This window comes from Pipistrellus hanaki (assembly GCF_964339955.1).
Source record: "Pipistrellus hanaki genome assembly, chromosome: X".
In the NCBI taxonomy this organism is placed as follows: domain Eukaryota; kingdom Metazoa; phylum Chordata; class Mammalia; order Chiroptera; family Vespertilionidae; genus Pipistrellus; species Pipistrellus hanaki.
Genome location: NC_140524.1, coordinates 92,280,124 through 92,294,385, shown reverse-complemented (window position 1 = coordinate 92,294,385; position 14,262 = coordinate 92,280,124). Strand labels below are relative to the sequence as shown.

The window sequence follows — 14,262 nt, the reverse complement described above, 5'->3', positions numbered from 1 at the left end:
CCCTTCTTCACTCTCTGCCGCAAGGTGCCCTGCTGTCTTCTGAGGAAGATCGGAGTGTGCCAAGGAGAGGCAGAGAGGAAATTAGACTCCGGCCTGTCGTGACCGGCAGCCCGTGCTGGCTTTGTCCCAGGCCCTGGCAGAAGGGGATTATAAGAGCCAGTGCCTCCCAGAACGGGAAATCACTCACAGAAGTGAATCTTTCTCTCCCCACCCCCTCTACCCCCAGTAACCCTACCCTGTCGTTTCCTTTCTGGGTTTCATCTACTATGAGATCTGTGATTGAGCTAAAAAGAATCCCGATGTGTTATCAAAGCATACTTCCAGGAGCTATAATAACTATCAAACAGGTATTTAGGAGTTCACTCTCTCTTGCCCGGGATCTGATTGTATGGTTTGTGCATATGCCTCGGCTTATGTTGTGTACGTTATGTCAGAACCAAAGGCTCTGTCTGTAAGGTTAGCTGGGCCAACCTCTCTTTCGACTGAAAACATATGAGACATGAAGGAGTGATGTTCCCAGGATCTCTGACATTCCTTCCTAAGTAGCAGAGGCCACACTTAAGCCCAAACTTCTCCAGACTGGACTCCACTGGACTTTCTCCTCGGTAAGTTTGTCTGGGAAAGTTTGATTTGGCGACTACAGAGGCTGGATGGAGAATGAGAAAGGTCAGTAAGCTCAGACCCCATCCCCTTCGTCACCTGTTAGTATAGCCATGTAACGTTGCTGACTTAGGTGAGGTCTGGACTCTCTGAATGGACCCCAGGTCCCCAAATGTGGCTGTCCTACAGCTCAGTCATGTGCTCAGCCAATCATTGGAACTGGGTGGGTTGACAGTCCTTCATTCTTCCCCAAGTCTTGTTCATCCACGGAAGCTCTAAAGTTGTGCTGGTCCATGGCTAAGTGTACGGCTGTGAGGTAGGGCCTAATTGAGAGTCCCGCTTCTGCCCTTTCTTTACCAGGTCATCTTGGATGAGTTACTGCCATTCTCTAGGCCTCAACTGCACCAACTATAAAATGGGAATAATGATTTAAGCATATACATAGGGTCTTGTCTTGAGTAACTTTTTCAAACTGTATAGAAAGTACTTAGCAGACTAATTACAATTACTAGGATCATTCTAGACCTGAAGGATGATGAGAGCAACGAAGCTAACAGTCTTAGGCTGCTGTAGAGCCTAAGACCTTCGGAAAACACAGAGATTTACATTACGATTCATAACAGTAGCAAAATTACAGTTACGAAGTAGCAGGGAAAATAATTTTATGGTTGGGGGTCACCACAGCATGAGGAATTGTATTAAAGGGTCGCGGCATTAGAAAGGTTGGGAACCACTGGTTTAAACAGTACGTTCAGAGCCTTAAAATGAATTTCAACTTAGCATTCAGTTCTGGCCTCTTTGGCAGCAAATACAATACTAATTTTAAAATGTGATCATGATTGACACCGGATTAGGTTTTGCTAGTACAGAACACTAGAGTGCTAACAACAGATTAGGATTTTTCCATTGTTTTGGACATTGTATGTCTCTATTTTGTTTTCTTTTAAAATTTTTTTATTGATTTTTAGAGATAGAGGAAAGGAGAGGGATAAAGAGATGGAATCATCAATGAGACAGATGAGACAGGAACATTATCAATCGGCTGCCTTCTGTACACCCCATACTGGGGATGGAGCCCGCAACCCAGGCGTGTGCCCCGGCCGGAAATCAAACTGTGACCTCCTGGTTCATAGGTCAACACTCAACCACTCAGCCACACCAGTCAGACAGGACATGGTGTCACTTATGAGATTTTCCATGTGTTGAGTGTGATGTGAGCCCCCTGAACACAGATAAATTATCCTATTATTGACAACACAGTAGATTTGATAACTTATTGAATGTGTGTTGATCAAATAACTGAAAATCTATACGCAGCTAATTGAAACATGGATTATATGTTGATTCACATGACAGTGAGACTGTATGAAGGCTCAGGCCTATTGTGTTTTTTCTCTTCAGAAAGAGGGTCGCTTATCTAGCTCAGTAATAAGCTTGTGTGGATTGAGGTTGTCTATTTTGTGGACTAAGGTATCTCAGTCATTTCACTCTCATGCTTTGATGTGTTCCTGTCTTTCCTTCCCCCTTCTCCACCCAAAAGCAAAGATTAATTTAAAGGCAAAGATGGCATCACCGTAAGTTAACTTGTCATTCTTTTCACTTTCCCTTTCTTTTTCAGTGCAGACATGAAAAGTAAGTATAAAGCAAAAGAAATCATAACTTTGATCTCCTGCTTCCCTTTTCCCCTGTCAATATACGTAAAAACACCTACTAACAGATCTGCTGTCCTGAGTGGGGCTCCTTTAGGCAAGTACATCCGGGCATTTTAAAACCCTGTACAGTAGCTGTCCAGGTAGCAGGTGCAACGCGTCTGCCCATGGCCACGTGGGAAGCCAAGAGTAAGTAGATGGTGCGTGTGCTTGATGTGTAGGCATAACATCTGAAGATCAGAACGGAATCTTTTCACGAGTCCCAGAAGGGAGTCTTACCGCTCCTTTCCTGCACCTCTTATTATCTCTCACCTCTTATCCCATAGACTCACGCTGCCAGGTGGGTGGCCTCAGCCAGCACCCCCTCTCTGGCTGCTTTGTCACTCAGCACCTCCATGCCACTCAGAAGCAAGAGTGACACATGTTCTACCCACCTCTCCATCAGAAATTCAAAGCAGCTGCATCTCACAGCAGCTCTGGTACTAAGAGTTAACAAACCTTCCCTGCCAAACGTCAGTAAGTTCTCCTTTCCCAAGCCTCCCTCCTATGGTTTTGTGGTACAGGGGTTTACAAGGTGTCTGCTTTCTTTGCTCAGTGGTCCCGGGGGTCATCGCAGTAGGTCAGCCGAGTTAGCAGATCACTAAGTAGTTTACAACAACTCCCAACACAGCAGGGCGGCATGGCCGCCTTAGCGAATGGATGGAAAATATCCCCTTGCTATAATTGGGTTCAGCCCTGTGGCTTAACACCATCTTATTTGGCAATCTTTTTCTCTTGACATATTTAGTAATCGCTCTAAGGAAGATTTATTAGACTGTTCATGGGAACAAACAATGTGTTAAATATTACACATAAGCATGCTTTCAATACCACTCCTTTTCTAGTCTATGCTGAACCTTTCCCCAAAGTCTTGCTTTGGACTCATCAAAATTCTCCCTTGTCTTTAAATTCCTCTTGGTCCTTGTCTCCTCCAAAAAGAACCTTTTCTATTTTGGAATGTTTTTGTAGTTATTGAGTTCTTTTCATCAAAATTCACCTGGCCATGCTTAAAGAAGAAAACACACTCTCACAGTTTAAAACCACTGAAGACCTTTTGTTCATCGTTAATCTCAAAACAAAAATTTAGCATATGGTTAGAGTTTTGTGAAAATAATCTCCTGGGTATCTCTGGGGGAGAGAGAGGCGGGGATAGAGAGAGAGAGACAAGGAATGAACTCCAAATATTTCAGCCAAACATAATACAATGAACTGTTTCCTGAACCTGAGGGTTGGTGCCCATGGAGAGATGTGGGTGAGAGGCCCTGAGAATCAGGATTAACAATTTATGCTCTGTGCTCACTAAAGGACTTTGACAGCCGGTACCCCTCAGACATTTTAAAAAGGAGAATAAATATCCCTCCCACCCTGGCACACGCAGAGCAAACTGTCTTAGCCAATAATCCATCTAGAACAGATTTGAGAGAAAACACATCAGGGTCATGGAGATGCTCAGAAGGTTATGAGTTACAGTGACATAGCCCCAGCATGGCCACTCTGGACGTTATCCCTTTACATATGAAATGTTCTTCTTCAGTCATCAGATATACAGCAATGACTGTCTCTGCTCTTGGGAGAGCACCCTCAGGGCTAGGCACCGCTCTCCATGCACTCATTTACTTAACATTCAACTTCCTGTCTAGCACTTTTGTACACTGGCCTGATTTTGTGCACTGGCCACAATCCACACACAGAAGGCCTTGTTTTCTCACTTTAGCCAGTGGTTCTCAACCTTCCTATTGCTGCAACCCTTTAATACAGTTCCTCATGCTGTGGTGACCCCCAACCATAAAATTATTTTCGCTGCTACTTCAAAACTGTAATTTTGCTACTGTTATGAATTGAAATGTAAATATCTGTGTTTTCTGATGGTCTTAGGCGACCCACAGGTTGAGAACCGCTGCTGTAGAGCCTAAGACCATCAGAAATCACAAAGATTACATTATGATTCATAACAGTAGCAAAATTACAGTTATGAAGTAGCAGCGAAAATAATTTTATGGTTGGGGTCACCACAACATGAGGAACTGTATTAAAGGGTCGTGGCATTAGAAAGGTTGAGAACCACTGCCTTAAATGGTAGGTTACACATAGTTCTGCACATCTGATTTTTTTAGGGGCGAGGCATTGAAAGCACAAATTCAGGAATTAGTTGCTAGCAAGAACCTTCATCTGCTTGCTGGTATTGCCAACTTAGAGGTGGAGTGTGAGGGGCCAGGAGCATAGGTTCAGGAGCCAGACTGCATGATTCAGCCCAACTCACTCTCTCTTACTGTGCCTGTGAACTTGGGCAAGGGATCTAGCTCCTGGATGGCTCAATTTCCTCATAGGAAAAAAAAAACACTGAGGCTACCCTTGTGCTTCATAGTTTCTTATAAGGATGAAATTAAATCATCTGTGCCCGGCCTGTGGTGGGGACTGTTACATGGGTGTATTCCCGTGTGCACTGGGATCGCAGGCATGCAGACCTGGGCAGGCAAACATCACTAGGTGAGGTGGCTAGAATGAATTCCACTGTGATCCCTGAGCACAACTCCCATGGATCCCAGCCAGACTCTTGCAGTGATAGCTCCCTTCCCATATAATCAGACAAGGAAAGTCAGAGAATATGAGGGCTCTCAAGGTGAACCTCTTTTATGGCTCCGAGTGATTGAATTGGATGCAGAAATCGCTTAGCTGCCTGCAAATCAGCAGCAAGGGCTGGGCCTGCAGAGCACCTCTGCACCTGGAACTGCGCCTTAGTTCCCTTTTCACTTGACACTTTCAAGAGAAAGACGCTGAGCCCTAACCAGTTTGGCTCAGTGGATAGAGCGTCAGCCTGCGGACTGAAAGATCCCAGGTTTGATTCCGGTCAAGGGCATGCACCTTGGTTGCAGGCACATCCCCAGTAGGGGGTGTGCAGGAGGCAGCTAATCGATGTTTCCCTCTCCCTTCCTCTCTGTAAAAAATCAATAAAATATTTTTTTTTTAAAAAGAGAGAGACTGTGAACGGTGGACCTATATAAGGTTTTCAGACATTTATAGACCAATTGAGTCATAAATAAAGAACATGGCTTCTGGAAATAATGCTAGTACTTGAACCCGGCACTTCTCAAACTTTCATTATAACAGAATCTCCAGGGGGGCTTATGAAAACACATATTGCTAGGCCCCACCCCAGAGATTCTAACTTACTAGGTCTGAGATAGGGCTTGAGAGTTTCCGTTTCTGGCAAGTTCCCAGGTTGTGCTGATGCTGCTGGTCCAGGGACCATGCTGTGTGTGTTTTGAATCCTTACTGTCTATTTTTTAAGTATATTTTCTTGATTTCAGAAAGGAAGGGAGAGAGAGAGAGCAATAGAGACATCATTGATGAGAAAGAATCGTTGACTGGCTGCCTCCTGCATGCCCCCAACTGGGGATTAAGCCTGCAACCTGGGCATGTGCCCTGACCAAGAATTGAACCGTGACCTTCTGGTTCATCGGCTGACAGTGGCTGGGATCCTTACTACCTATTTCTGATGTAAGGTTATAACATTTAACTTGAACTCTTTAGCATAGAGATGGCATGAGTGACTTCCCACCCCCCAAAATACAGATATTTGAATCCACAGAGCTCATGTCCTTATTCATGTGTATTTTTGCTAATAAACACTGACTTTCATTTTTTCCCCCATAGTTGCATGCTGCTGTGACCAAGATCCAGGTTCCAAGACCTGGTTTCAATTACACGTTTGCCCACATATGTGTCCTGAATAACGATAAGACTTGCATCGTGGATGACATAGTGCATGTGCTGCAAGAGCTCAAGAATGCGCGGGCCACCAACCGGACCAATTTTGCTATCACATACCCGATCACTCACTTAAAAAACGGGAGGGCCGTGTACAATGGGCACCAGCTTGGAGGTGTCACCGTGCACAGCAAGGACCGGGTGAAATCCGCAGAGGCCGTCCAGCTCACCTACTACCTGCAGTCCATCAACAGTCTCAACGACATGGTGGCTGAGAGGTGGGAGGCCAACTTCTGCGACACTGTCCGGCTATTCCAGGAGTCCAACAGCAAAATCAAAATCTACCCTTACACGTCCACCTCACTGAGGGAAGACTTCCAGAAGACCAGCCGCGTATCGGAACGTTACCTGGTCACCAGCCTGATCCTGGTGGTCACCATGGCCATCCTCTGCTGCTCAATGCAGGACTGCGTCCGCAGCAAACCCTGGCTAGGCCTACTCGGCTTGGTGACCATAACCCTGGCCACGCTCACCGCAGCCGGGATCATCAATCTGACTGGTGGGAAATACAATTCCACCTTCCTGGGAGTCCCTTTCGTCATGCTAGGTAATTACCGCCCTTCCTTTTTCTGCTGGTAATGGTGACTGGGTTCCTAAAAGGCAAACAGCAGCCATCTAACAACTTAATTTCTTTGTCAGTGCCTTCCCTTTGCCTAGAAGTCCTGGGACCAATGGTAAGAAGTCCTGGTGGTCAGCAAGAAGCAGCCTTATTTGGTAAAGGTGCCAGAAGTCCAACATCCTGGGCTCTAGCCCTGGCTCTCCTTTAAGTAGCCGTGTGGCATCTGGCAGATATTCATCTTTGTGCCATGGTGTCTCAGGTTAAGCCTCCCTGGAAACAGACTGTGAGACAAGGATTTAGATACAAGTCGCTTATTTGGGAGGTGAGCCCAGGAAGCCCCAGTGTGGGAATGACAACATGAGACTGGGTAGGAAGACAATTCAGGGCATGTAAATGAACAGGTTCCTGCTGCGGGCATCTCTGGCTCAATCCCACTGGGGACCTTTGGGAGACCTCAGAGAACACTCCGTAGAGAGGACCTCCTTCAGGAGTGAGGAAGCTGGGAGCTAGGCTGTGTCCCCGGAAACCCTGTGCATGACTCATCGAGGGCTCTCCCAGGGTCGTTAACACCCAAGCTCTTCACAGGGAAGACCCAGCACATTCCTACAGCTGGAGAAATCCCTCTGGTCACAGGTATTGGCGGTAGGAAGCTTTCCATGACCTTTAGAATGGTGAACAGGAGGGCACGTGAGTTGAGCACTGACAGTGTCTGCTACCCTCAGTTTCCCCACCCACTAGATAGAGTGGATATGAACATCACACAAAAGGACATAAGTAAATATATAAGAATTTTATTTAAATATATTTTATTGATTTTTTTACAGAGAGGAAGGGAGAGTGATAGAGAGCTAGAAACGTCAATGAGAGAGAAACATCGACCAGCTGCCTCTTGCACACCCCCTACCGGGGATGTGCCCGCAACCAACGTACATGCCCTTGACCGGAATCGAACCTGGGGCCTTTCAGTCCGCAGACCGATGCTCTACCGCTGAGCCAAACCGGTTTCGGCAATATATAAGAATTTTAAAAGCAACAACTGAGATATAAATAGAAGAAAACTTTTTCTGTCCTTGCTGTGAACTCAGGAGAATGTTTCAAAATGATGGTGTAAGAGCCCTGGATGGTTTGGCTCAGTAGGTAGAGCATTGGCCTGTGGACTGGAGGGTCCCAGGTTCAATTCCAGCCTAGGGCACATGCCCAAGTTGCAGGCTCGATCCATAGTAGGGAGCATGCGGGAGATAGCCTATCAATGAAACTCTCTCATCATTGATGTTTATATCTCTCCCTCTCCCTTCCTCTCTGAAATCAATGAAATATACACTGAGTGTCCAGATTATTATGATCTCTGAATGCGTAATAATCTGGCCACTCAGTGTATATCCTATATAATAAAAGGCTAATATGCAAATTGTCCCCTTGACCATGTCCCCTCCCCCTGGCCAGGCTGGCTGGACTCCACCCATGCACAAATTCATGCACTGGGCCACATATATATATATATATGTGTGTGTGTGTGTGTGGGTGTGTGTATACATATACATATACATAATATAAATACATATACACTTACACACACTGAGTGGCCAGATTATTATGCGTTCAGAGATAATAATAATCTGGCCACTCAGTTTGTGTGTGTGTGTACGTGTGTGTGTGTGTGTGTGTGTGTGTGTGTGTATTTTTTTTAAGTGATGATGTAAGAATCCACTCTATTCTCTGCACTGAGGCTGCAGGAATTTCCTGATAAAGATAATGCTCAAAACAAAGGCATAGTACCTGGCCACCGTGGCTCAATGGTCAAGCATCCACTCTCTCCCTGTCCCTTCCTCTCTGAAATTAATAGAAATATATTTAAAAGACAAAGGCATAGTGGTCATAATATAGCATCAGTGACTCTGTCCATCTGGTCTTGATGGTGGCATGTCCAGCAAGCCTGATGGCAGAGTCCCTGTGGGCCAGGATTCAAACGGTTAGCTCTCCCCCTTTCCTCTGGCAGCTTGTCATCAATTCCTTCAGCAAAATTAAAATATTGGGACTCAGAGGACAAAACGAAGTGGCTTTTTTTGTTGTTGACTGAGAAATAAGTATGATGGAGGGGGCCTTTTGCCCTGTTGGGGGTAGCTGAAGAGAAAAGAAGCCACGTTATGGTTGGTTAAGTGACAAGCAGGGCTGGCGGGGCTGCAAGGCCACAGAATGGCCTGCTGGCCCCGCTGCTCCGCGGCTGCAGGCATTCAGACCCTGGCTAGAAGCAGACCTGAGTGGCCTTTGTGGGAAAGTGGGGCACTGTGCAGAGACTGAGCAAGCCGCGGCTCTACCAGCTGGGTTTACTGATCGCTGCTGAACACAACAGAGAAGGAGGCTGCTACGCTTCCTCCTGACTCCAATCTGTTAAGAAGGCAGCGTAATGTGGCTCTTTAAAATAACCCCCAGACAGTGATGTGGGTCGACGGTGGTCTACAGGGTGGTTTCTGAAAGCGTGAGTAAGGACTGAGTATGTGTAGCTTCCACGGAGGCTTGAGTCAAGATTTAAATTAAGATGCTTTGCTCATGCTTAGTCACAGGCTTAGGCTGTTTTTTTTAGCTTTCGTTTTAAAAATAGTGGTTTTTGTTGTGATTATTTTTGTGGGGGCTAGTGGGTGGAGATAAACAGGAATGAGAAAATGATGGGGAATCGAAGAGAGACAGGTTCTGAAAGTGAAGAAAAAGGGCTGGAAAAAAAGCTATTGCCTCTGGTTTTATGAAACTCTAAGTAGTTGCCAGTGAGTTCAAAGTATGATACAATATTTAAAACTCTCAAACCTTACTGCTAAGTCAGAGGCACTGACCTCTTTTTCCTTAGATTGTCAAATTAAAAAATGACAACAGCCAACACACACACACACATAACCTTCCTAAAAACTAATTGCACTAAGTAAAATAAAATTAGAATATTTAGTGCTTCTAAATATTAATATTAAAATAGTAATATTCAAAAGTTCTTCAAATTAATTTCACTAAAAAATCAACTTCACTAAGCGAATGACATTAAATATTCAAAACGCCATTACATTAATTTTAATAGGAAAAAATTATAATATTGGCAATTTCTTAAAACTTCTATTTGTAGCCCCGACCGGTTTGGCTCAGTGGATAGAATGTCTGCCTGCAGACTGAAGGGTCCCAGGTTCGATTCCGGTCAAGGGCATGTACCTTGGTTGCGGGCACATCTCCAGTAAGGGGTGTGCAGGAGGCAGCTGATCTATCCCTCTATCCCTCTCTCTTCCTCTCTGTAAAAAATCAATAAAATACATTTTTTAAAAAACTTCTATTTGTACTTTTTAGAGAGGTTTTAAATATTGTAAGTAAAAGTCAACACAGAAAGGCATATGCCAGCTATTTCTGGGGCAGAGAAGGATGTAAGAGATGGAAAGATGCTGTTAACAGGGGAGTGTCTTTGAAAAACAAATCCAGAAATAGTAATGTAACAGCCCTGCAGAGACCGAGTATCACTGAACTTCACGTCCGAGTTCAATTCAGAAAGAGCTGGCATTGGCAATGAAAGAGACCAAGCGCTGCAGGTGCCCAATACTCGCTTGTTTGCAATTTGTGGGGAATGTTAGGCATTGATTTGATGGCAGTTTTCCCCGCTGACAGTCAGTATGCAACCTTTCTGTACATTTTCAGTCCAAAGAGGTCTCAAATGACTTGGTCACAACATGAAAGGAAGCTATGCCTCTTAGTAGCGAAGGCCCATTTGCAATAAATACTTTGCACCGTGTAATGGGTGCTTAATATGCTCATAAAGCCACCAGTGCCCGGATTTAGGATGGTGGTTGCCCTGCTGTATTTCTCAGATAAAGTCTTCCTTCTCAGAGACTGAATGAAATACAAGCAATAGCACGTATGACAAATGTATTCAGGGCCAATGTTAAAGTCTGGTTTTTGATGATCAATCTGAAAATGCCAATAAATATTTCAAATGACCAAGAAGAAATACAGTCCTAAGGGTTTTGCACTGAGTCAAAAGCTGTCTGGTTTTTTTAATTGCTTCTCTATAACACAAAATGATTATGCTTAACCTAAGCAGATTTAAACAAAACTTCTTGATTTTTTTCTGTTACCTTAATACAATATCAAATAAAAATTTTTTAAATATATGGTCTCATTTAGAAGGAAAAGGATCTCAGGAACAGTCTCTAATATTGACATTTCCTTAGCTGACAATAGGTCTATAATGTGATAGATTGTAGACTCAAAAAACTAAATATTCTTAGGGTAATGCCGGTCACATAAGGCCAGACACAGCCAAATGCCAAAATGGCAGTAGATTTAGAATGGAAAATTTTAAGACCACGTGTGTCAAGCAGTATTAACCTGACAAAATTCCAGAATAGGAAAGAATTTGGATAAGCTGAGAGTTCACCATAATGGGATATGACTGTGTGTTTCTAGCCAAGATGGTACGTGACATCTCTGGCAATAAGAATATATCCTACACAGATGAATCATTTTGGCAATGATGTAAGCAGAGATACATCATGATTTAGAATGTTTTTCATCAGCAGCATGCATATTAGACAATCCCACTTCTGGCAAAACCCCGTCCATATGACTCAGATCAGTTTTTTCAGAGCTGAAATCCTTAAAGGTCTACAGTATTATACATGCTCATTGACAGTTTGTAGTTACCATAATTTGGAGAGGGGTTTTTTAATCCATAGCACTTATGCATAAAGTAATAGCTTATATTTTCAAACTATTCATATCAGGTATTAAGATATTTGAACTGCCACCTAAAAAATAAGACACCCATCATTTTGACCCATTATGGGATTTCCTTTGAAGGATGAGGATTTACACCACTGTCCTACAGTTTTGTGTGGTTGAAGAAATTAGCATAGGTTTTGTGCACGTAAGCTCTTCCTCCAGGCTTAATATTTCCACAGATTTGCTGATCCGACACATAAGGAAAGGAAAGGAATGTTCGAGAATATAGAAGGGAACAGAAGGAAGGTTTTCTTCCTTCTTCATCTGGAAGGGTTGTTGCTGCATGTATATACTCACCAGCTGAAAGGAGAAATTGACGTTGTAGCAAAAGGTAGTTTGGGTATTAGTTGATCTCATTTAAAATGGTTGCTTTGCATTTACCAAGATACAAGGGTGGTGAAGATCAGATGAAACAAAAATATCCTTCAAGAAAAATATTTTTCAAGTCTTTTCAAATGTTTAGGATTTTGAGAAGGTTCAAATGCCAGATCCTCTTCCTTCTGAATTATCCAGCCAAGCCACTCACATTCAAGGATGGGAAAGGAAGAAAGAATGTGATTAAGTGCTAGGAGGAAAATAATAGCAGGGATGTTTGGCTTCTTTCAGATATACATTCTAAGATTATTTGTATCAAGTTCAGTTCTCCAAGAATTTGTTGTAATTTGGTGCCACCTAGAATATAAACTAGTATATGGAGCTCAGTCTTATAAAGTGGTAAAAGTTCTTGTGCAAGCAATGTAGTTCCTGTATTTTCCAGCGTATAAGACGACTTTTGAAACAAAAAAAAGTCAACCGAAAATCGGGGGCAAAAGACCAAAATTGCACAAAAATTACCTGCAGATCTTGATGGCAAAGTAAGTCTTTTCTTTGAAGTGGGGGGTAGTCTTATACAGCAAATATAGGCCTACACCTATGTTTTAACTGTAAAATTAGGGGTTCGTCTTATACGCCGGAAAATATGGTAAATGAAAAATTGCAACTCAGTAATTTTTGCTCTTAAACTTAAGCACACCTGAAAGGCTTTGCTTTCTTGATGAGTATTCTGGTATATTTCTAAAATCATGAGAAACTGGAAGAAGGGCAGGAATCATCCAGATTAAAATAATAAAGCCCAAACCATATGATATTGCCAATACTCAACTATTTTTGACCTATAAAATTGACACCAATATCCAACCATTTTTGAACTACAAAAGCAATAATGTCTTATGGTTCAACCTAATACATTATTGTAGAAATCCATTGTTGCAACAATATGACAATCTACACGATAAAATAGAAGTACTATATTAGAGAGTTGTACAAATACTCTGCTTAGAGATAAATCACTAATAGGTTCAGTAGATTCTAGGAAAAAGCTGATTTATAGAGGTTTGCTTTATATATATATATATATATATATATATATATATATATATATATATATATATATAGTTGATTAGTTGATTTCAGAGAGGAAGGGAGAGGGAGAGAGAGATAGAATCATCAATGATGAGAGAGAATCACTGATCGGCTGCTTCCTGCATGCCCCACAATGGGGATTGAGCCCACAACCCCAGTCACATGCCCTGACCTGGAATGGAACCCTGAACTCCTGGTTCATATGTCAACGCTCAACCACTGAGCCATGCCAGCCAGGCTATAGAGGTTTCGTTGTTCCCATTTTTTAAAATATCTGATTGGAAATAAGAGTAATTTGATACAATATTTTCAATTTTTCCCCCGAACACCTTATTTGTAATGGTCTCTGGTTACTGTGGGACTAATTTACAAGGAGATTATATAATCTAGTTTTGTGGCTAGTTCTCAGCCTCTTATTCTCATGTTCTACCAAATCATATTACAGTAAGGGGTAGGTGGGGAGAATTAGGTTTGAACAAAATATAGTTTATTGTTCTTAACCATAAAGGAAGCCAAGAACAGGATTGGGGTTGCAGGTCTAGGAAGGCAGAGCTCAGTTACGTAGAGGAATGCAAGAGTGCCACCTTTTCGACCCGGCTCTCCTTAAGTATACTCTGGGTGGTCTAGCCACCTACTTTAGGGAATGGGAGAGTGGCAGATTCCAGGAAGGTCAGGCAGTAGGAGACAACATCAGGACACTAAGCTGGAAAAAATTAAGCCATGAGGGCAAACACCTAGTGTGGCATTGCATTTGGACTAACGTCTCAGAAAGTCGCTGCTGGGCTGGGTAGTCTTCACCAGATGGGTCTACAGGAGTTCACCATGCAAGTAGATTCATGGTCATTGTTAAGGCAACCCTGCATTTCACATAGAGTAGGGGTGTCGAACTCAATCAGAGAAGGGGCCAAAATCTAAAATCCAGCCTAAATCGCGGGCCAAATGGTTTACTGAACAGTCATAAACTGACAATGTCATAAACTGACAGCGGAGTGCAGTGATGACAGCGCGGTGCGGGCCACATTGCAAGGCCTGGCGGGCTGGATTTGGCCCGCGGGCCATGTGTTTGACACATGTGACATAGAGGCTATTTCACCAGGAAAGAGCCAAACTGTAGACAGAACCTAAGAAAGGGATTGTAGTCCCTTCTCTGCATTGACTGATGTAGCTGCAATAGCATTTCTTTTCCTTACCAGGAAAATACATTTCACATCAGTCTGCTACTCATCATGGGTGTGGGTGTATATAACCTGGTTGCATAATATATATTATATATCACATTAGCTATCATATGCAATATGATTTATTATGCAGTAACCAGGTTGTGTATATACAGATGTATTTTATGTGTTTATAACATATATTATGTAGTGTATACGGTTTGAGTATAAATACTATATATTTATCTATATACTATACTACAGGCCCGGTGCATGAAATTCGTGCATGGGGGTGTGTCCCTCAGCCCAGCCTGCACTCTCTCCAAACTGGGACCCCTTGAGG

General features: G+C 43.1%; 1 protein-coding gene across 2 annotated transcripts in view; it reads left to right on the top strand.

Moving 5' to 3' along the window:
- PTCHD1 (patched domain containing 1) overlaps positions 1 to 14,262 on the top strand; it is a 66,292-nt gene that overhangs the window by 39,103 nt on the left and 12,927 nt on the right. For both annotated transcript variants that reach the window (XM_084869494.1, XM_084869495.1), the window contains one exon: positions 5,943 to 6,603. In XM_084869494.1, coding sequence (XP_084725620.1) covers positions 5,943 to 6,603 — 661 coding nt within the window. The remainder of the gene's footprint in view (positions 1 to 5,942; positions 6,604 to 14,262) is intronic.